The sequence below is a fragment of the Electrona antarctica genome (genome assembly GCF_951216825.1).
Source record: "Electrona antarctica genome assembly, chromosome: 23".
NCBI lineage: Eukaryota > Metazoa > Chordata > Actinopteri > Myctophiformes > Myctophidae > Electrona > Electrona antarctica.
Window position 1 is genome coordinate 3,246,581 of NC_136804.1, and position 25,175 is coordinate 3,271,755.

Here is a 25,175-nt window from a genome sequence, read left to right on the forward strand (position 1 = left end):
GCCCTCGTTGAAAACAATGCATTTCAAACTCCAGCTTGTCACTCTCCAGGCTGCATGAACAGTGCCCGAGCGCTCAGTTTTCTGCCCCCTCAATGTCTTAACTCTGTGGCTCTGAGAGGACCAGACCACCCACCTCTGCGGCTACGTTTCCCAGCGCGTCGAGGCCCAGCTGCCGCAGCGAGACGAGGCTGCAGTGGGCGCACAGCAGCAGGAAGCGCAGGCACGTCCGGCTGGACGCCAGCAGCTTGACGTTGGCCTCCTCGAAGGAGAGGTTCCGCAGGATGACCGCCACCTGCAGCACGCGCTGCGCCTCCATGTCCTTGATGCCCGAGTCCCGGGGCGGGTGGAACAGGGTCTGCCAGGGGCTGGGCCCCGCCCCGCCGCCGCTGCACGACAACGACGTGCCGTCTGACCGAGGGGAAGAAGAGAGAGCAGAGCAGCGGCCTGTCATTTTAGATTCAATGCCACAGAGTTATTGTCCAAGCAGGGCTCTAGCTCTTTTTGTTCCAATAACACCGTTTCCCAAACTTTTCATGTCGAGACCCAAAAGAGAGATTTGACGTTTGCCCCAGGACCCTAACTAGTGTAAAAACAATACACCTACAAGCTCACAACACAGGTGAGCTTGTAGAATGGTTATTTTCACTACTTCTTAAACTTTACGTTTTCTAATTTATGGAATTCATTATATGTTTTCTTTTATTTATTCATGAAATGACTTTGGGGAAAACAAGGGAAAAAAAACATTGCATTTGTTTTTAATTAATGATAACTGTTTTTGCTATTTTTGGGAATGTTTGATTATAATTTTTTCATAATATTAATAAAAAATAAATAGGAGACCAAAAAAATAAAGGGACCCATAAAAAATGACCCACCAATTGGGAAACAACAACCCACAAGTAAATGGAGATGCATTTTGAGGGAATACCGAGTGTGAAACGGCTGTGTGTGTGTGTGTGTGTGTGTGTGTGTGTGTGTGTGTGCACACGGAGGAGAGGGGGTTCATTACAGCCTACTTACCATGTGCTGGGCTGTTCTTGTCCCAGATAAGTTCCCTGACTTCAGCATCTTCCACCACATCCTTCCAAAACTAGAGGAAAAACAGCAGCCGTTAGGAGTAAATTTGGAATAAACCTTTTTTTTTTTCAAACTACTTTTTTACTCAAAACGTATTTGAGATAATCGCAATTATTTTGTCACAATCGTCATGATCGTGTCCATGTTGAAAAATGTTCGTACATGAAAAAAAAAAGCCAAAATAGCAGTAGCAATCTACAAGCTTGCACATCGTGATGCGTTGTATCTTAACCCATTTTGGGCGGGAACCCCTTTTGGTGTTAGCATTATGTTTAGTTATTGAAAAATAGCAGATCTACAAGCTCATAGCGCGCCACCGAGTGGCGCGCTACGAGCTTGTAGGTCTGCTATTTTTGAAAAATCGAAAAACGACTGACAGAAACATTTTTCAGAAAACTGTCAGGATGTAGAAGACAGCTTGTAGATCAGCTATTTCCCAAGTATACATAAACAAAAAAAAGCCTTTCTATTCATATGTTCCAGTATTCATTTGACAGGAGACAGATTGATTGTCACTTTACCCTAACAAAGTCTCTGTTGGTTTTCTCCTTCCAGTCCATCCCGAACACCGCAGAGAAGGTACCTAACGCTGGAAAAAGGCAGGCCAAAAAAAAGGGAAGATGTTTTAGAACATTGAAGCTCCGTCTGTTCGCTCACTTCTCCATTCACTTTCCTTTGCTCTTCAACCTGACCTAAGAAATTGCTTTTTGGAGCTGTACGAGGAACAGAGCCCTTTTGAGTCTGTATACTTATGGTTATGGTTTCATTGTACAGATATGCTACGGACGGATGGTAGGTTCTTAGATTACTTCTGGTCCTAGATGACTATTTCTATGCATTTGATGTATTACCTGGTGTTCTTGCTTACTGTAAATCCCTCTGGATTAGCTAAATGCCTAAATTGTACATTGTATGGGTGTACAAATTCACACCTATGCTGGGAACTGAAGACCCTAAAAAAATCAGTTAGCTAAATCCCAATTTACTCAAAACAGTTCAGGTGAGGTTACGACTCACGAGTAATTTTGTCATTAAGAACAAGGAATGAAAGTGTACGTGTGCACGTGCGTGCGTGAGTGAGCGGTGCTGTAAATTCCAATATGACAGTGGTGTTCAGCGAGTGGTCCGGGGACCACCAGTGGTCCTTGAGCGGGTTCCAGGTGGTCCCCAGCTGAATGATGGAGAGTTGGTAGATGTTTAAAACTTGTGTCCAGTTGGTTTCATTTTACACTCTCAAGAGTTAAATTATTGTTAAACATCTGCATTACTTAATTTAAAAGAAGTAATGCAGATGGTACCGCCATCAATACAGCATGGAATTGTGAACAAAAGCTTAAGTTTTGTCCAAAATATTAGTTTTGTCCACAAGTTTTGGGTCCGAGATGCTGAATCTCATCAATGGTGGACCACGGCTCAAATGCAGAATAAATAATGGACCGTGATGTGAGAAAGGTTGAAACTGCAATAAAAGACGATGCGATGCGGTTGGACGTACAGTCGTCGAAGACGCCGGCGTGCGCCAGCAGCAGCGTGACCAGCTTGGGGTCCTTGTCCAGCTGCATGACGTGCTTGCTCTCGTTGGAGAGGAGAGTGCAAACGTTGACCGCGAAGTCCACCTCGTTGGGCAGGCCCGACAGCAGAGACAGCACCAGTTTGTTGTAGTCGCACGGCGGGACAAAGTCCGTCGACAGTCCATAGCTTTGGCGGAGATAGTCTGGAGAAAGGGAAAACAAAGAACAAACTAAGACTTGTGATGATGCAAGCTATATATATATATATATATATCAGGGAGCATACAAAGTAGCAGGGCTGCAGTGAGTTAAACGCTTTGTTGAATTGAGAACAGCATCTTTTTCAGAAGGAAATAAAAATGGAAAATATGGAATGTACCCAGTTTAGTTATGCTTAGCACACAATTATTGCAGGACTGGCCTTGAACAAGATCTCCCATCTGTATGAGCAGCAGATGAAAATACAGGAAACTTGTCTAAATAGATTTTAGAAGTTAATTCAGGTATGACACTGTTGTTGTTTTCTGCAGATTTGGGCTTATGTTTTTGAAGAACTGTAGATATGATCCGCTGTAATGCAACTGCACATTCTGTTTCTACAGCATTTAGGATGAAGGCAGTGCAGAAATGCAGATCATTCATACACTGACAAGCCTATGCAACTAAAAAATAGAATGTCTTTGCATCCTCCCATATGTTGAACAGTTGGAAAGAATGTAATGCAATTGGCGGGCAAATAAACATTAGCAGCACACAGTTCTTGGCAGGGTCCGGGATGATTGCAAGTTAACCAACAGACACCCGACTGTATACAGCATTTGTAAACTTGGCCAGTTGGGCCTGTTCACACATCAATAAATCTTGACACTATTGAGGATGTGTAGTCAAACAACATGGCATTCCAATTCACATCAATGACTGGAGAGCAGACGGAGGGTGAACCAAACAAGTGAGTCGGTAGTAATAACGTGATTCTTTCAACACACACCAAAGATTAAGGACCCGACCGTGGACATTAGAAAGCAGCAGGTGTGCAGCTCAGACACGCTGGAGGAGAAAAAGAAAACACCGCTCTTTGAGTGCCATGTTGCTGTGCCACTTACATACGGCCTGTTGCTGCAGCTACACATGCTTAGCCAAAACTAGTACACTACACTACTTAAAGTTACAGCCCCAAGCCTCAACACTAGACTACTGAAAGGTTTCAGCCCCAAGCCTCAACACTAGTACACTACACTACTTAACCCATTTAGGCCTGACCTCAAAATTTAAAAAACTTCTAAATCCTCCAGTTTTCTGAAATAAATATTTTCACGATTTTTCAAAAATAGCAGACCTACAAGCGCGCCACTCGGTGGCACGCTATGAGCTTGTAGATCTGCTATTTTTCAATAGCTAAATTATAACAATGTTTAAAACACCAAAAGGGGTTAAAGTTTCAGCCCCAAGCCTCAACACTACACTGAAGTTACTTACAACTTAGGAAGCTGGCATTTCCATTCACGAAAATATATTTTAAAATGTCTTTACATTGAATTTTTTTAACATCCATTTCTGCTAAGCAGCAAGCTATACAGTACATGTTGAGATTATTTCGATGTATACAGCAAGCTATACAGTATATGCTTAGGGATTCTTTTTTGATTTATATTAGGATACATTTGCATGATTGTAAAGACGGAAGAGGGGAGAAAGCTTCACTTGCACTTTAGCGCTTGCTCATGAGTCATGATCAGAGTTGCCATTGTTCCAGACTATGACGGAAGCATTTGAAAATTGTTGGAGGCAACCGTCTGGCTATGCGAGACTATAGCAGCAGCGAGAATGAACACAGGAGAGGTAAAGGTAAGAACCTAAGAACCAAACCAAGATAAAATAAAGTGAATGAACAGTCCAATAAAGTCAATGAAAGTCTGTGCAGTCTATCAACAATCAGTAGGCTATACAGTATGGGTGGATATATAAAAACTGTATATTCCTCGATTATTAACCTCATACACCATATCTCTCCGGCCATCTTGTGAAAATCAATAGCAGAAAGTTCGCCACAGAAAAAGGGCCATTTCTTCATGGCGTAAAGTCCATCTACATTAAGTATGAATTATTTATGTAGAGAACATCAACAATGAATCAATCAGATGAAAGATGATGAACAGTTAAGCAGACAAACTTGTATAGCTGCAGCAACAGCCTCTTTCTGAGATTCATGGTCACTCAATAAAAGATTCCCCTTTCTTTTTTTTTCTTCCAGTGAGTCGAGTTCTCCCCTCACGCTTTCAGAAAGACCACAGCTTTTTCAATGTAAAACAACTTGCCTCACAATGTTTTGTAAATTTAAGTACATTAAAAGTTGCTGCGGGCCAGAGTCCAAAACTTGCCGGGGAGAGATAATGGCAAAGAACAGTTCAAGAGATTCCAAAGCCAACTGCATATTGATTAACTATCATTTGACACAGCTAAGACAGCACAAGCATACCGTATTCTAGGGACTAGAATCTAGTCCACTGCCAGATTGTGATTTCAATGTCTCTGCAGCCATTTCAATTCAGAATCAGAACGTCATAGTTCACACAACACAATTCAAGGCCTTAAACCTTGGTTAATACATCAATTGAAGATGGACAAATGTTGATCCAAGAAAAAAAAAGAAAGATTTGAGTATTGGTTGAGCTTTCTCCAATAATCCCATCAAAAATAAAATGCACCAAATCAGAACACGTTTTCTAACAAAAAACATGACCTACAAATGAGGAAGTCGTTTTATAGAACTGTCACACAATTTGGTTAACTGCTGCATTACAGCTAAATGTACCAACATTTTACTACTATGTCACTTACCACCCTGATCATGTTGCCGAGTCAAAGATATGACTAAAACAAAAAAGATGGGCACATCACCGTGTTCAATAAATGTCAAAACAACAAAATTAGAGCAAGTCAAAAGCAGTCAGCAAACAAACACTGCTGCAGCTGTTCTGTGGCAGAAGACCATTTCCACCTAAATAAAGAGGCTTCGTCAAATCAGAGCCATCGCATGTTCATTTATACTTGATGGAGGTCATTTCCTAAACTCAATTTGTCAGACGAAATTATCTTGTGACTGGAAAGAAATCTAATCTGACTGGCAAGGAAACTGGACGGGGGGGGAATGTAGCTCGTCTCAACTATCAGAGAGAGAGCTGGTCAGACTCATTTGTAATAATAATGACCATGAAGTGTTGATTTTGACAGCAAATTTGGATTTCGATTTTAGTCTTTTGAATAAAATAATTTCGTTGTAGTCATATTTCAGTTAGTCTAGGTTACTCTAAACTTGGCAAGTTTCCGCACATGCTTCCGCTATGCTTCGCAAGGAATCTCTGGAAAGCTTTGCCCCCTCTCGAGAACACACGCCCCAGAGCCGGAAGAGGCGTGTACCTTTATATGTCTCTGCGCAGCACGACACGTTGTGACTGAGCTTGTAGATCTGCCATTTTCAGTGCACAACATCTGAGCGCAACCAAACATAAAATTATCTCTTCTCCACTAGTCCCTCACCAACATTTTAGTCTACTTTTTATCTGTTGACGAAATTGTTGACGAATATTTTAGTCATAGTTAATAGTCATCATCATGGCCTAGTTTTTGGAAAAGAAAAGTCGACATATTTCATCATAGTTTTAGTCAACGAAATAAACACTGTGACCATGTAACCACTCCCCCACCCAAAGAACAAGAGCCCAGGAAGAACCATGCTCTGTTGGACAACTCCCAGGTGTGATACGAATAGTGTTTTGACTTACTCCTCTCTCTGCAACAAACTGCTCCAGGGAACATCTGCTATAAATAACAAATGTTTTCTGTCAAACTGAAAGGTTAATTTAATTAATAAGTATAATAAATATTCTATCATTATAACTAGCATAATGCTGCAGTGCTGTTACACAGCATGTAAAGCCTGATTTTAATAAACGTCATTGTAAATATAGGCAGCATAGTATTAGACTCCGAAGAGCAGTGATAGAAAACCGACTTGCTTACAATTTCCAACAACATATCCCCAAGGCCCTTGGCTTTTAAATAATACATGTTCAAACTAAGTGAATCATTTGTCTGCATCAATTTAGCGCCGACTTCACTTCTATAAATGACAGCACAGAAATGACTCTGTTGGTAATGGTGGAGAGAATTATCTTAATTTAAGCATTAACTGAAGTATGGTCAGGGCCAACCTCACCATACTTAGTTCATGCACCACTAGATAAGGTTCCTTCACAACAGAATTTAAACAGGGAATTTAAATTACGCGATTGTTGAAAGACGAGACTGTTTGACGCGGTGAGTTTAGTCAAGACGACCGAATAACAAACTATGGAAAAAGTGTGAGTCACAAGTGTCATCCCTTCTGACCAACGATTAGTGAAATAAGTGTGAAGGCACTGGCAGCCAATTTAGGGACAAACTAAAATCATGGAATAAAGCAAAAATAAAATCTCATGACTGAGGGTTTGATGATGTTTTGGTATAATGGTTCTAAACCCATGTCGTGGCTGTTCCACGTACAGCCAACCAGTTGAAGAAATCACAGATTTGAGGAATTAACCTTTGCTTTTATGACATTTCCGAGACCATTAATTTTTTAGGAAACCTGCTTCTAAACATTCCATTGCTAGTTTGATTACTTCCAATATATTTTAATCTAAACCCATTTTAGGCGGGAACCCCTTTGTGTTTTAAGCACTATGTCGTACTTTAGCTGTTGAAAAAAAGCAGATCTATAAGCTCATAGCGCGGCACAGAGTGCCGCGCTACGAGCTTGTAGGTCTGCTATTTTTTGAAAAAACGTGAAAATGTGGCCCAAATGTTTGAATATATTCTTTCAGAGCGAACACTTTTAATTCAAATCTTTGCTTCTGGGGGGGTCCCTGGAACAACATATTTTCAGATGTGGGTCGGTGGCCAAATACATATAATTTTGGGGGTCTTTGACATGTAATAGTTTGAGAACCACTGATATGGAAACATAGGTTTTTTTCTGAAAACTGTCATGATTTAGATGACATTTGTAGAATCGAACTTACGTAGGTCAAAATGGGTTAAAGAGGATAACCGAAAAGCCAATCTATAAGCTAGCAGGCTCTACAAGCAGCTCTACAAGCTCACAACACGTCGCAGCGGTGCACGGTGCTTTCATAGAAGGCATGCTTGGCTTCTGTGGAATCCAAAAGAGTGAAATCAGTCGTGGCGACTGAGAACTTTAATCCATGTAAACTAAGCAGTCGTTAAACAGCATCCTCTTATACGTGGTGGTACCACAATAATACATACCGTAACTAGACAGACATGACAACCAGCTTTGTTCCAAAGGCAGCGTCGAAGAAGATTAAAATAAACTACAAGAAAAACTCCACTTGAATGATGTCCCGCTGCAGACGCTGCTGACAGCACTTAAACTATCTAAAAGGTTTGATTGGTGAGCAAGAAAAACTAGCGCGGGAGAGGGGCCCGGTTAAGGTAGCCGATACGACAACAGACCATCTGAAGTCAGTTTGGCAGGGAAAAAATGAAAACAAAACACTGCGCCGTTGCTGGCGAGTGGACGGACGGACGGACGGACGGACGGAGGGACGGACGGACACGCACACGCACACGCACACGCACACGCACACACACTATAGAGAGATTTTCCTGGAAGTTGGCTTGTGTCTGTTCCAAACGTATCGCTGCTTTTCACTCACTTCCCTGCTGACAGAATGAACTTGAAGCCGGGCTGAATGAATGCGGAAACAATGCGACCACCAACCTGGCCAATCACAGAAGCCGAACTAGTTCGGGCAGTTGAGTCACAAAATCTCTGATCCCGCCCACCCAAACCACATCATATTGTAGTTTTGGATCAGCCGAACTAAACACATGTCTTGTGGTGTTGTAGCATCTGGCCTAAGTGAGAATTATAGAAAGACAGCGATGTTGGCGAGTTTAACGTCATTTAATACAAGCAGATCGGAAATTTCTATTTGGATCAATGCCGGGCTGTCAATGGAGGGTATTGCAACTCTAGATTCAAGAGAATCCAAAAGGGAGGTACGCACATCTCTAAAAAAGCTACAGGTTTTTGAGTGGTGCAACCATAGGGTGCCCCCCTGGGCACGTTCCTAGGGTTCTGGATGTTCCAGGGACCACCCCAGGACACCCACATGGTAACTCTGTCATTTCTCGACCGTTTCAGACACGGGGCGGCTCGCCAGAACCGGGCCGGCGCGTTCCTGTGGGTCTGGAACCCCCCACACAGAGTTGCACCACTCACTTCACACGGGTGTGATTTTAGGTTTGCAGTAATTTATCCATTTTCCTGCCACCTTACCCTCGACTTCCCTAAAAGTATTTTATAACAGTTGGCCGTAGTGCCACTATTAGTTTTATTCTATGAGCCCTTGGCTTGATAAATACTCAGCCGTACTCTGTAGATGCGGTGGGTGTGTCAGTAATTATCCGCATTGCAAAAACGGCTTGTTCATTGTCAACTCGCCCCTATGCTGTTGTATATAACACGCCTACTTTTGTTTGTGTACCCATACCTGACGAAGACCGGTTGTGGTCGAAACGTTGTCTGTCTCCAAATAAAATTAGTTGAAATGAAGAAAATGGCATTTTCTTCATTTCAACTTGTATATTCGAGCCTTGCACCGTAAGAACTTTATTCTAACCTGGAGTGTTGCGGGTTGTCTGCTTCGGCAGTACTTTCTTGTCCAAATAAAATTACCCTGTGAGCTACAATACAGTGAGGACTGCCTTTTCCCAAACTCTAGATTCAACCCATTATTTAAAATATAAATTATTTTGCAAATTGCGGCTAGGAACCTACCTGATACAGTGTGTTGCTGGTAGTTGTAAGAGCAGGGGATTGCACCGATTGGAAGAGAGGGTTTGGGATTCCCCGGCTGAGCCTCGTCGTCATCCTCGCCAAAGTGGTGGACCTTTTCATACTTTTCCAGGTATCTGTGGAGAGACGGAGGACCGACACACAAACATCAGTCCTTTCATTACATTGGGTGAAACTAGAACTCTATGACAGGTCAAAGAGTGCTCCTCCTGATATGATAAAGTTATCAGGGTTCCCACACATTTACAAAACTTTTCCAGACTATTTAACCCAATTTCCAGGCATAACAATTAAGCGCAATAATGAGTCTCTTACTCCTGTGTGCAATGCCATAGAATGCTATATATATATATATATATATATATATATATATATATATATATATATATATATATATATATATATATATATATATATATATATATGCTTCTATTCCAAATGTTTTGCTACAGCAACTATCCTAGGGCATAGGATGCCGCTGCAGCACGTTGTGAGCTTGTAGATCTGTTATTTCTATCACGTACAGGTACACATTAGGCTGCAATCACGCAGCCCATTTGGCGAATAGCGACTTATGTTACACATTTCATGTAATGTTATGTTTTGGAAAAGGTTTTTTTTATTAACAAAATCAATAGCCAAAAACACTGCATAGCCAACTATTTTTCCAGGACCCTTGATAAATCCCAAAGCTTTTCCAGGACTGGAAAATGTTTTTTCAAAATATTTCCAGGAATTTCATGACCGTGGGAAACTGGGAACCTTGTTATATTGTATTATATTTGTCGATATTGGTTATCGACGAATGTTGGTGGAAAAGGCTGTGTCGTCTTATTCTAGGTAGGGTAGGGCAAGTGATTATTGTTAAAACTAGTAGGAAAGTGCATGGAAATAATGTACGTAAATTGCACGCTGCGTTCATGAGGGTTTTTGTTCTAAACAGGCCAATCCTGCAAACCTTGGAAGCCCAGGTTTATAGCCATGAAATAGTGTACAGATCCATCTTGAGCACATGACTATAGAGATACTGTGTAACGATTTGCGTTGGCCTCGTCGTTGGCATCCAGGGAGTGTATGTGCAAAGTTTGGCATCGGCCGGGTTAACGGTGCCGGAGATTAGCCGTTAACGGACGTACGGATGCACGGACGGAGTGCAAAACACACCTTCGGCCTGGTGGAGACAATACATAAGGGATAATAGCTCTATATTCTGAGACTCATTGGTACCTCCCTCCCAGGGAGAGCCCCATTAGCGTTTGTTCACTAACAGGGGTCTCCCTGTCTCTCACGCTCTTTAGTAAACAGAAGGTTCACTTTCAGGTCGGGTTACCAATTTCATCCAGTCAGGACGGAGACCTCAGACAGGATATAGATAGATTAGATTAAACAAGTGGAACTGGAAGTTATGACACAAACAATTAGACAAAACTGGAACACTAGTATAAATTTAATAGAGCTGATAAATGGGTACCCACTCTTGATTGGCTGAAATGGGCAACACAGCTGAAATGTATTTTCTGTTTTTGAAAGAGCTGGAGAGACCACTGATACTGAACAAACACTAGTATAAACAATTATAATAATAATAATACAGTATATTTAATGTATACATGTTTTTATGAACAATATGAAAGGTTATATATTGGGGATAATGATTATTTGTTTTTAACCCATCACTGTTTCCCCTTCAGGTCTGACATTTTGAGAATACATGACAACAAGACCAAAACATGTTGAATACATTTTGTCCGCGTGGTATTGCATTGTGATCACATCATGATTCTTCAGACAACAGACAAAATAAAAATGTCGTATCTGGCCACCATTTCATTTAACATAGTCTAAGAAGAACATGATCCTCCATTCCTCCCACAGACAAACTCACACTAATAGTGTGCCAAACGTAATTCATACTATACTAGCATACAACTACAAGATTGGCCAGCATTTCAGTCGGTCAATAGTGGCCCCTAGCCAAATGCATATTTATTCAGAGGTCTTTGGCACAAGTTTCAGAATCCCCACTCTTTAAGCACAATGTAGTACATTTTCAATGACAAAGGTTGAAATGTAAAAGCCATTAAAAACCTTTTTTTCTCCCTTTCAGGTTACTGAAATGCAACCACTTATCTTTCAATCACAAGACATTGAGCATCGGTTGGATGCTCAATGAAATGTTTTGACAGAGAGACCATTCTAAACGTATTTCTAAGATTCTGGGCGGAGGATTTTGTTTCCTAGTAGCACCACAGCGAATATGTACCCCAACAATGTCTCCTGAACAGACCTGACCGTTTCTCAAATGCCTGAGAGCAGGACAAATCCATCCTTTTCTCAAATAGTTATGACACAGTGTGCAAACATTAACACCATTAACTCTTGCTATGGAATTACATTCACCTTTGGACTACTTGACTCTACTATCTATCTCCAGTCTAACATCAGAGGCAACTCAGTACTTTTAAGACTTCGAAAAAGGCAAAACAAAACCTCTCAACAAAGAGACATGCCATGGTCCACACTCCACACACACACACACACAGTAGTGGTAGTGTTTATATAGCTCACTTGTTAACAGCGACTGCTACACAGCTCAAACAACGCATGACAGAGAACTTTAGCAAAACAATTAGACATCTCTCCATTTCAACATGTCACGGGCTCACAGCAGCCGTTTACTCTAAAGACACCCCTGGCTCAGTACTAGATCTATGGATGGAGTCGTGGGTAGTTTTGGTTAAATATATGGTTAAGCTTGCGAAAACAATCAGACAAAACAAAACGCACAGTCACAAATGTCGACAGCAAAACAAAAATACCTCAACAGTGATAATATAGTATGTCAAACCGCATGCAGCTCAGCGCAAAAACCAAAATAAAAGCACCCTCAGTGCCAGCGTTGAGTCACAGAGAGCGCGCCCGTCTCTGAATGAGGCCCCGGCTGGTTCACCGTTGGCCAAGGTAATCCCCCGTCCGTTGGCTGTGCATGACACACTGGACTATAAATACCCTACAGCCTCCATTTGTAGAGAGAGAGAGGGAGAGAGAGAGAGAGAGAGAGAGAGAGAGAGAGGGAGCGAGAGAGGCGCCCCGGCCCTGCGTGCACTTACACAACGCGCAGCGTCATCAAACGCTGTCTGGGCACGGGCAGAAAGGGCTGAGGGGGGGGGGGGGGGGGCGGGCATGATGTGAGGCGGGGGGGGGGGGGGGGGGAGTCAACTGCAGCTGCTCGAGCGAGTCTGCACTTCCCCTTTTGATAAATGATGGGAGGGAGGATGAACACTGCCGCTGCCATCTCGGCTCTCGCACGTGACAAACAACCAAACCGCTCGAGGAAATTCACCTTTTCAATGGCTGCACTTTGACGACCATTGAAGGGGGATGCAGCAGCACACCAACTACACTACACTTGGCCATCATGTTAAAACATGCATGTTTTTATTTGACCCACATTAAGACCCGATTCTACAAATCTAAATCTAAATCATGAGTTTTTTTTTTCTATATCAGTGGTTCTCATACCATTTCATGTCAAGGAGCACAAAAATTATGTATTTGCTCACCGACTTCCCATCTCAAAATATTTTGTTCCAGGGACCTCCCAAAATATATATATATATTCAAAGATTTGCAGTGCACACGTTTTCACGATTTTTCACAAATGGCAGATCTACAGGCTCGTAAGGCGACACTTTAGCTGTTTTTCCAACAGCTAATGTTTAAAATAATGGTTAAAGCGAAGGTGACAGAGGTATACGCTCCATGTCTTAATGGGTTTAGTGTTTTCAGCTGGTGGAAGCATGGGAAATGCACTTGCCCCGATGCCTTGATAGGCAGCTTCCATGTGATGACGAGAGGACGTGTGGCAACAAACAAATGTTCAGTGGACTGACGTTATTTAAGGTCAAGTGGATCAAACAAGTGCAGATACACAGGATTTGATTACGCTCAACCGTCTGCTCGTCCAAATGCCCTTAGTGTGTGTGAATTGGTCGCCCCCTACTGGACATAGACACAGCCATACATACAGAGACAATAACATGCTAATTTCTAGGGAAATCTGGGCAGAGGTTTCAGTGAGCAGAACATCTCTAAACAAGGTAAACGACAAGAGGTTATACTTGGGTAAGAGACATTAAGAAAGATCATACGACAAACGGCAACACAGGCAGACTTGTGTGGTGGCTCACTCTACCACTGTGTCCAGAAGGAATCGAATGGCTGCAGTACAAAGAAATACACCGCAAGTGATACCTTAAAACACGCCCAATATATGAAACAACGTGCAGAGTCTAAATGGAAAGATGGCATAGAAAAACAGCACACAATGTACTCTATAGCCAAGGGACAGAGCATATTAAACGTGGATTTACAAGACTGCAAATGATCAGCTTCAATCCGGTCAGTCCATGGCCATTAGGGATGTCTCGGGCAGCACAGAGGCTGGTCAGTCTATATGACCATTAGTGATGTCTCAGGCAGGCTGCGTTTACAGATATATTCCACTTGTATTCAGAATGACTAAAAAAATCACACCCGTGTGACGTGAGGGGCGCTCTTATCATCAATACATCATCTCATTCTGGCCAATCACAATTTGCGTCCTCACTTTTCCGCCTTGTATATGCAATTAATAATAATATATTAAATATGCTGGGAATACAGTAATACACCAGTATTCCCAGCTTCTTCCTGAAAGCTGAAAGCCTTTGAGTGAGAAAGCCAAAATCAGCCAATCCTCTTATTATCATACAACAGCCACGGGCGTAGCTCAAGTGGTCCACTATTGTATCTCGAGTGTTGCACAAAGTCTGACATCTCTCTACCAGCCACATATATACATACATACACACACACACAACGGGTGTCTCCCGTGGCACAATCGTTATGCGATGCTCAACCAATGGCACATCTTCCACCCAATCACGCTTTTGTATTTACGTCCTCACTTTTGTCTTCCATGTTTGCGTTTACACAAACCTGAAAAGCTGGGCATAGGAGGGGCAGGCGCCCCTAAAGAAATGCTCATGTAAACACCTCAATTGGAATAGATAGAATATTCCATTCTGGTCTGACCCGAATTCATTTTCATTCGGGTTTGGACTGGAGGGCTGGTACAGTATATACCGCTTGAATCTGGATGTGTGTGCGTGCGTGTGTGTAAAGAATACACACACACACACACACACACACATTCCGAACGCTCCTCTCCGTTTTTAATACGTGCATTATTTTGCAGGCTGGAAGTGGAACCACCTTGCCCATGTCCAAAAGTAATATTCCCAAATGAATTAATGCTTTGGTCGAACAAAGAATACAATGTATACAGTTGTGAACAGTGTATGAATCTCTCTTCGGAAAGAATTAATTCTGAATGTAAACACACTGCAGCCATGGCACACAACAGAGTCTACCCTAGTAACTCTACAGCTTAACTCTAGAACCGTGGTTTTCAACCATTTTCATATCAAGGCCCATTATTTATTCAGCATTTTGAGCCACGGACCACCATTTGATGAGATTTAGCCTCTCAGACCCAAGACAATATGTTGTTGTCGTTGGATAGGATTTGTCCACAATTCCATGCTGTATTGATGTTGGTACCACAGGAGAGATAACAGCAAATCGTTGATCGACATTTCCAATTATGTAGACCTTCTTGTAAATTAAGTAATGCAGGTGTTTAACAAAAATGTAACGAGTGTAAAATGAAACCAAAATGTAACACTCTCAAGAGTTGAAGTTCTTAGTTACCAACGCTACCTCGTTTAGCTGGGGACCACCTGGAAATCCCTCAAAGACCACTGGTGGTCCCCGGACCAATGGTTGGTTGAATTTGGGCGGGAACCCCGTTTGGTGTTGTAAGCATTATGTTATACTTTAGCTATTGAAAAATAGCAGATCTACAAGCTCATAGCGCGGTGCCGTGCTACAAGCTTGTAGGTCTGCTATTTTTTTAAAATCGTGAAAATGAGGCGCAAATATTTGAATATATATTCTTTCAGAGCGAATGTTTTTAACTCAAATCTTTGCTTCTGGGGGGGGGGGGGGGTCACTGGAACAACATATTTTCAGATGGGGGTCGGTGGCCAAATACATATATTTATGGGGGTCCTTGACATGAAAATGTTTGAGCACCACTCGGGCCTAAATGGGTTAAACGGAAAGAAACTCAAACCACCCGACACCAAATTCAAGTTCTAGTTGAAAGGAAAACACTGATATGTGTGCTCGTCAGAAAGAACACTGAGGGGAAAAGATTAGGCTATCAGTGGTGGCCAACACTGGCGAAAGGCAACTAAAATTACAAACGGGCTCCAAATAATACAGTGACACAGAGAGAGAGAGGCAGCTCAAAGATGTGGCCAGTACCACCACGGCACACACACAATACTATGACGAAAAATGTCCGTCGACTACCCTTTTCCACTGACGATTTTTCTAAAATAGCAGACCTACAAGCTCGTAGCGCGCCACTCGGTGGCGCGCTATGAGCTTGTAGATCTGCTATTTTTCAATAGCTAAAGCATAACATAATGCTAACACCAAAAGGGGTTCCCGCACAAAATGGGTTAAAACTAAGCTATGATGACTAAAACTAAGACTAAATATATTGACAATTTTGTCAACAAATTAAAACTATAGACAGAAAAAAAGGGACTAGTGGACAAGAGATCCAGTATAAGTTGGTTTGCACTTTGCATGCTGACAATAGCAGATCTACAAGCTCACAACGCAACACGTTGTGAGCTTGTAGATCGGCTATTTTCAGCAAGTGTAAAATCTGCCATTACGATGGCATCAAGGCCCGCCAAAATAAATTTGAATCGACCAAATCAACTAGTCGACTAAAATCTTGATATTTAGTCGACTAAAACTAGACTAACACTAAAACATTCCAGGTGACTAAAACTAAATGAAAACTATTCCAAGAGACTATGACTAAAACTACAATAAAAATAATTGCTGTCAAAATAAACACTGCTACCACACCACTAACTATTCTCTTGCACTCTCAATTAGCCCATTTTGGGCGGGAACCCCTTTTGGTGTTAGCATCATGTTATGCTTTAGCTATTGAAAAACAGCAGATCTACAAGCTCATAGCGCGCCACCGAGTGGCGCGCTACGATCTTGTAGCTCTGCTATTTTTGAAAAATGGAAGAACGACTGACACAGAAACATAGCTTTTTCAGAAAACTGTCAGGATGTAGAAGACATTTTTAGAATCTGATCTCAGGTCAGAATGGGTTAAGTAGCCTTTGATTGTTATTATTGCCATGCATAAACAAAGCTTAGCCATTGGATTTCACAGACTACAGCGTGGTTTTATATCCCCAGCTAACACCAAAAGGGGTTCCCGCCCAAAATGGGTTATTCATGCAGGTAAAACAATCCTTTTGAGATACAAGATCTGTTTTTCGAGGAACCGCCGTGCAAGGACGTTGTTGACATAAGTGGTTATTTTGCATATTTCCGTATCAGTGAGTCTAGAGGGTTAACTGAAAATGGTTCCTAGGTGATATGCTTGGGCATTACTTACTCCTGTTGGGAATCGAGTGGGAGTGCAAACAAAAGGTTGAAATTAAGCATTTGGTTTGGGTTCAACCGGACTGCCCTTCGTGTAGGTTGTCAAAACGGTATCAACAACATCAGCAAACTGGCATGTTCAATTACGCATTACGAATCTTTACAATGCAATAGCAGTCTCACAATGGTACCTTTTATTCAGTCATATCAGTTACAAACTTACAGCGTGTTTGAAGTTGGATGATGCCAAGAGACACTGCCAGCCCATGAGAAGGGATAGTGCCAGTGTTGATTCCGTTGACTAAAACTAAGAAAAAATGTTTCCTTTTTTCACTGACGAAAACTAAATAAAAACCAGGCCATGACATGATGAGTAAAACTATGACTAAATATACTGACAATAATTTGTCAACAAATAAAAACTAGGCTAAAATGTTAGGGAGGGACTAGTGGAGAAGAGATCATTTGATTTAGTTGCGAGCTTGTAGATCTGCCATTTTCAGCATGCAACCAAGGGTAAAATCTGCCATTATGACTCCATCGAGGCCCGTCAAAATGCAATTTGTATATTTAGTAGACTTAAACCTTATATTTAGTCGACTAAAACATTGTATAACTAAAATATGACTAAAACTAAATGGAATTTCATTCAAAGGACTATGACTAAATCAAACTTTGCTGTCAAAATCGACACTGCTGTGAGACCACTCAGCCCATGAGAGGCGATGGTGCAGCACAATCCCACAAACACACAATCATGTGACACTATACCACCCGCTGGAACCAAACCAACGAGATGGGAATTAAGATGTAGTAAAAACCATGATCCACATTAGATCTGCCACAGGAATCCTAACTGGATGTGGGTAGGACATAATCCAATTCCAAACAACCAACCATTGGAACAATGGACAAGTGGCAAACCATGTAGTTCAACCAACATATTAAAAGACATTACAAAGTGCAGATGACCCCATCCCATATTAGCACGAATGTGCAAGAAGGATTATTTCACTGTAATTCAAAAAGAGGTTAGAAGAAGTTTAGTGCCATACTTCTAAACACTGGGCCTCATTTATTAATGACAGAGTATTAGTGCAGACTTAGAGGAAGGACTACTGGCTAGAGAGCCTCATGACCATCATATCATGCTCTGAAAGATGGACTGATGATCAGAGACTAAATATATATATATATATATATATATATATATATATATATATATATATAGCTTGTCGGTTCGGTTGGTTTTTCACTACTCTTCAGAAAGGGCATGCACAGAGAATTACAATGGCTGATGTACCGATACTGCTTTAGATACAGTACCTAAACCAGAGCAAAACAGGCAGAGCTAAAATGCCGTTCAATGATGCACTAACGTTCTACAATCAGTGACAAGTTACGTCTCTGACGATAAACAGTCTACAAAGACTCAAAATAGATGAATACAATTGCATGGCTACACGACAACACAATATCATTGTCAGAAGGTCCTCTCAGTTGTTGTTACGTTACCAACTGACAGAACTAAAGGAAGGCCGCCAATTTTGACAAGCAATCAAAAATAAATAAAGATAAATACAATTCTCACAGGTAAACGTATAATTGACAGAAGGTTCTCAGTTGTTACGTTTCCCAACTGATGGAACGAACAGTAGGACACAAGCTTTGGCAGGAAGAAAAAAACAACCGAGTTATCTAATGAACAAAAATGAATAGGCACAAACAAACAAAAACTAAATTGGTGAGCAAATAAACAACATGTAGCAGTGGTCAGCAAAACACTAGCATCAGTATGTCAAGCAGGCATTGACACCAAGGGTTGCCCACCTGCCCATGGCAGGTAAATAAAACTTTCGGGCAGGTGGCGTTTGCTTTCAGGTTGCCCGACTGGGCAAGTGCTTGTTTGAGAGGGGACGCAACTGTCTATAAACACAACACGATGTAACTGTCTAAACACCTGAACGTGGCCAGAGCGCTATATCTTCTGGTCTGTGGAATGTAAAATAAGAGCACTGTTTACCCATGTGCTGTTTTCACTGTTGCTACACTTACAAATAGTGTGAACCCATAGTCATATTCATAGCTATGTAGGTACTTGGCATACAAATTGAAGTAAGAGATAACAGCCCCAGATAAATGTAATGTTAAATTGAACGGTAGTTCAAATTTTAAATCATTTTAAAATGCACAATTTACTTTTCGGGCAAGTGGGCATGACCTTTGGGCAAGTAGAACATGACCTGTACTTGCCCGATGGGCCAGTGCCTCTGAGACCTTAGTGTCAACCCCAAGGGTAGTCCATCGCTACTATGGGAGTGATTTGAGTGTAGAGTTTGTAGCTGCTTGTCGCCTATAATATTCTATGCAGGCAGAGTTGCAACAGAGAAACATTTGATCAAATATTTCCAACGGCTGCTGTGGCACAACAAGTGGTCTACTCGAATGTGCATTTCACCTGTCCTGTTCTCAGCTTTCTCTCATCAAGTAATCACATCATCTAGAAGTCTTGCTTATGCATTTTGTTCAGCCATTCTGAGCAAAACAGCAACTCTACACACATCTTTTAGAAGTTAAATTAATCAGATCAACGTTGGGTCGGGTTGTTGTTGTTATGTGGCTGGTATCTCCGGTATGGTTAATAAACTAAGCCCTTTGAATCAAAAGCAAGACCAATCCAAAAACATTTGGTGATCATTTGGCCCCACAAGGTCAAGGCTGCAAAAAAAAAATCAGAAAATTCCCACACCATTGCTCACTTACACCTAAACAGTGTGTGTGTAACTAAGCCACTACTATACAAGCAGGAATTATTGCCCCGGAAAAAATTGCTTTACGACCTTCATATATGAGGATATGGAACAACCACAACATTCACAAATGCCTTTCATCTACACATCCACAGTAGGCGCTAAGTAAAGGAAACCTCGATAAGCTCAGCAACTAGTAACTAACTACAACTTTACAAGGGTGCACATTCTTGTACCACCTCTCCCGTCTCCTACGCACCTTATCAAACCATACAACTTCAGTTCAGCAGTGAAGAGACTTTAGTCCATTCATGACTCAAAACATTTAGGGAATACTCTCTTAGAAGAATATAAACCAATGTCCCACAGCGGCTGACAAACTATTCAGGATGGGCTATATTATGTATTTTCCTGCTTGAAAGATGACCCCACCCCAGGCAGGTTCTGTAATCTGGGGACAATCATTTCATGGGGAAAAAGAAAAGACGGCAGCCCAGAGACTAAACACAAATGCCAGCTGTTGAGGAGGGCAGCATCTACAACACCGAGCTCACATCAAGAGCAGCCGATTATGTCGAAAATTAGGCTGCTACCTCCTTACAGCAAGCACATCTTTTCAATCAGTGGCCATGATACCAACCAAACCAAACCAAAAACACTTGGGCTAGAATGTGCTATATTACAATAGGAATAGTCACCATTATTCTTATGTGTCCCAACTGGAGAGCATTCTTGAAGACTGTGTTCCAAAATGAATGAGATCACAGAAAACATTTTTGCTAGAGAATTCTATCCTGACACGAACAGCTCATTCTTTATCTACAAAAAACGGCCAGAGGCTACAATCATCACCCTTGCTACGAAGAGCTTTCACAGAATTGACAAGTGCTTTGCCTTTCAAAAAGAGAGGCAACTGCTACTAGCCTCCTTCCTCCGTCTGTGGAGAAAACCTACAACGCTGGATTGTTGAATGGTCACATCCTACTGGCTGCATCTTACCACTTGTAAACATTTGCCACATGGTGCCTGTCTGAGTGAGAGGAAGAGTGCTGCATGGCCATGCCACTTACCTCAGGTAGTACTGTTTTAAAGCAAATGCAGCGTTGGAACAACTCCTGGGAAAGTGAAACTCGTCTCCAAGTTCAGACCATTGGTTCTTGTCAGACACCTGTCAAGGAAATTTCATTCATACATTAGGAAACCAGGATGCCGGCATAGCAAGAGGACAGTCAGTTACATTTCAACCATCTGGTCTTTACTTCAGCTTCCCCCAATAAGGCAAATATCACAATTTCTGATCAATAAGAGAGCAGCTGAAAATAACTGAAAACGTAACAAAACGTCATTCTATTTGAAGAAACCGGGTAAAAATGTGTATAATAACTGATGTTAACATCCAGGATATTTTACAATTGATCCATCGGTTTGTTCTCAGTGGCTTTCTTTAGCTACTATCCGTTACTGTTGTTGCTAGTTAGCAGTCCGGGCTAACAGGCTAACTTGACTTTCTGGCTTGCTTTAAGCGTGCAAACATATCGGACCAAACTCGAGTCAACTTATTGTCCCCATCAACCAAATGCTTTGGGTTGCGGCGTACCTGTCTCGACTTGGGCTCATTTTCTACATTTACTGTATTCACTAGAAACATGGGCCTGTTGTTGAGGCCTACATTTTGTGATCGGCCATTGGAAGCCGAAGCCAAAGATGGCTATGGGCTCTGAAAAGCAAAGCTTCCCCAAAAACTATCGGCCAAAAATGTACACAAAACGCCGTGGCCCCCCGCGGCGAGCCGTTGTTTTCCCAACTGTGTGTGCTGATAATCGATGTTATACGTGCCCGCTAATTTTGAGTTGCTCCAACTGCACACTCTAGGCTCTGCCCGATGATCGGTGGGGGGACTTTACATTCAAACCATACACAACACAAGAAGCCAGCCACCACATTGCATTAGACAAGGCAAAAACTAGCACAAGGCCAACCACCAAACCCCCGTGATTCTTTTATAAATATTATGCATCCCACACGTCCCCGGGATGTCATACAACAGAGTTGCAGAGCGGGTCCACTCACTGGTAGACTCCACGGGGAGCAGAGTGTGCGAAAAAATCCTACTTTTAGTTCCACACTACTCACCTTAGCAAATCCACCTAAAGAAACCACTCTGATATAGAGAGCATTGAGGTCCAGCTCTTTCCCACCCACGATAGGAATCTTCTTGAACGGCGATCTGAAAGGATAATAAACACATGTGTGTCTAAATAACAGTTTTGTCTAATTTGTGGTTGTGTGCAAAAAGGTGAATTTAAAGTTATATTTCACGGGGAATAAAAACCGCCCCATTCTCACCCTCTGCTTTGGTGAAATTGCCGCAGCTCGTCCAGGAAAGCCTGTCCTTTCCTTCGCTGATCTGGTAGATTTTTTCCCGTCGAATTTGCCATTGTTTTTGCATGCAAAACGGCCAAAAACCCCACTCACTCGCTTCCTAAGACACCAAGGATCCCATACTCCGCCGGCGCTCAGTCATTCGCGAAGCTGAGTGTTTAAAAAAGTTAAAGAAATAGCTGATAGCAAAGAAGAGCGCCAGCTCGGCTTCGCTAATAAAGACTGATGCACACAGAAAAAGCAAGCCGATTCAAAGCCCCTTGGTTAAAGGACTAAGTTCTAGCGAACAGACACGAGCGATTCCACCGGCAAATTAAAAAATGCCATGACAGGAGATGTTCAATTAATGCTTTTTTTCTGGTCGCGATTGTTATTCGTTTGTGGAGTGGTTTGACAGTGTGTTATATCGCACACACTGACTGTAGAGCGGCAGAGGGAGATCCAGTTCAGCTCAGACAAAAAGATGTTGAAGGCCGCGAGTCCGACCTGCCATGCGTGCAACAGCGCCCCCTGCGTCCACCCAGCAACACTGCCTGCGTGCGGCGCCCCCCCGTCCACACACACACAGCGTTCATTGGAACAATAGACACTGTTTTCTTTTTTAAGGGCTCATCTGCAACTTAACGACGTTCATTGGAAATGTTTTAGGGCAACGATGGAATAATAGCTGCAGGTCGTGCGGGGGAAGGGGGTGCTCGTATCTTAAATAGATCACCCCCCAAAAAAATCCAAATAAACACAACACATCAATAATGTACTAGCTTTTAATTGTCTCTAAATTGAGCTTGTAGGCTACTGGAGACACGAGTCTATTATAATCTTGTGGCAGCCGCAGCAGAGGTGCGCAACCTATAGTGTGTTTGGGGGGATTTATGTGGAAAATACCGGCTTATGCAGTAGCCTACCCTAACTTGTGAAGTTGTGATGCACGGCCTTAGAAAATGATTATGACTGAATACATGTGTGTAGCTCTTAAATGGATCCATGAAGTGTGCAGTGCAGATTATTATTTAATGCACAGTACACAGCCAGATTGCGTGTTATTTTATACAGACAGTGCTGACCTTGACTGGGATTAGTGGTATGCCAATTAAAATGTGCAATTGTGCCAAATTAATTAGTGTTTTGGTTATGTCATTATTTGACAGGTTTGTTTCATCCACATTTGGAATTACACGGCGTGGTCAGTGGTCACAGACAAATAACAACACGAGTTTAGATTCGCGGGTTTGGTGTTATACCAACACCAACAGCGTAATTAATGCTTCATTACGTATTTACGGTATAAAGTTGTACACTTGTAAGCCAGTTTGTGCCACTTGTCTTCTTTGTTGTTGCAAACTAGTTATTTTATTCATTCATTCATTCGCTCAGGGTAATGGCAGTGCACCCACCCGGGCCCGGCACAATTTAAGACTCTGACTACTTGAGGGTGGCGGGGAGGTTTTTATTTTATTTTATTTATTTATTTTAACTCCAGCGAACGGTTGGAAAATGCCTCCTGGTCCCTTTCCTCCTCCCCCCACCCCCTCGTGTGTGTGTGTGTGTGTGTGTCTTAACTGCCAGACAGTACACTACAGGCGGATATCTCGTTGATGATGGGGTTACATTCAACCATTACACGTACCCCTTTGCTCAATGAAGAAACCTGTCACAAAATGGCGGAGACGTAACGTTCAGCAGCAAAGCAAGACCCCATTTTGAAGGAATTGACACTGGGTGTACCGACCAAAAAACTAAAGGGAGACTTGTTGTGTTTGATTTGACCTTTTAGAAACCCACACACACTCCGTGGGGAGGGGAAAACTCGCCAAGAAACTGCTGCGACACACTTGAGTTTTACCTGACGGACGTTTGGACTTCCACTGACTCCACCACCACGCCCGTTAACCGAAAGTCTTTCTGCTGCGCTCGAGCCTCTACGCTAACTCGTTAGCTTAGCATGCTAACACAGCTAACCATAGTACTAGTAATACTATAGTCACGGACGGGTCCGGTTTTTAATCCGGTTAATCAATTAAACTCGACCATTAACGCGACAAATTAGTGGGTTTAATTATTTGTGGCGTCTTGTTTGCAAACCTGCTCTGTTGTCTTTTATAGGCTCTATGATGCGTTAGCTAGCCGCCCCTGCTAATGCTAGTACAGTCAGCTAACGATACTTCCTTTGTCGTGCGGCGTTTTTTTTGCTCTGACATTATTTCCATATTGTAAACGGAACAAGAAAGGTTTCGTCTAAAACAAGTATTTTCGAATGTGTCGATTTTTTTTCTCCGCGAAAAGACGTGTGAATTAGCCCAATAGATGGTATCGTGACTTAAAATGGCTTAGTTTATGACCAACAGCTGTTTAACATGGACCTATCAAACATTGTTTACTAGCATTACATATTTTCTGTATAGTTAATACTATAGGCTATAACAATAGCAGGCCGGCTTTCGTCTTACATTTGATTCACAGTTGTCTGTTATTTGTTTATTAGGCCTACTTAAAACAAACGCGTGTCAGTGCCTTAATGGTGGAATAGCTAAAGCACGATTCATTGACAAGTCGATGTTAAAAGAATACAATTAAAATAAAGCGAAACTAACAATATATTACTAAATACCCTAAACCGTTGTAACTTGTTAGATGCACCTGACTTGAGTAGCCCACAGACCAGGCATTCTAATTATTCTTTGCATTAATGATTGCTAATGATAAGGTTAGTCGTGATTCATTAAAGCCACAATAATAACACAACGTTTGATCTTTTGGCATTCAGGCGACCTGCCCAAGCCTGTAACAGAACCGCCAGTTTAAAGGGAAGGCAACTTAACCTCTGGTTTAACCACACAAAGACGACACGCTTCTATTTGATTTATAATTCATATACTGTAAAGTATTGATTGATTGAAGTATTTATTAACAGATTGGAGAATTACAGTACATTTCAAGCACAACTCAATACAAAACTGTTAACTGTGAGTTGATGACACCATAAAGCATCACACTTGTTTACAATAGGGTCCACCATGTTCAATTCATCATTCATAACATTTAGAGATGTATAAATATACA

General features: G+C 41.9%; 1 protein-coding gene across 1 annotated transcript in view; it reads right to left on the reverse strand.

Annotated features, from left to right (window-relative positions):
• The window catches only part of arid2 (AT-rich interactive domain 2), a 57,112-nt gene extending 34,451 nt beyond the window's left edge, over positions 1-22,661 (reverse strand). Inside the window, exons 1-8 of the mRNA XM_079494864.1 lie at positions 22,080-22,661; positions 21,867-21,960; positions 20,804-20,901; positions 9,436-9,569; positions 2,576-2,794; positions 1,602-1,669; positions 1,024-1,093; positions 134-408 (exon numbers count right to left, since the gene is read on the reverse strand). Coding sequence (XP_079350990.1) covers positions 134-408; positions 1,024-1,093; positions 1,602-1,669; positions 2,576-2,794; positions 9,436-9,569; positions 20,804-20,901; positions 21,867-21,960; positions 22,080-22,171 — 1,050 coding nt within the window. The 5' untranslated portion in view covers positions 22,172-22,661. The remainder of the gene's footprint in view (positions 1-133; positions 409-1,023; positions 1,094-1,601; positions 1,670-2,575; positions 2,795-9,435; positions 9,570-20,803; positions 20,902-21,866; positions 21,961-22,079) is intronic.
• Positions 22,662-25,175: the final 2,514 nt, after the last annotated feature.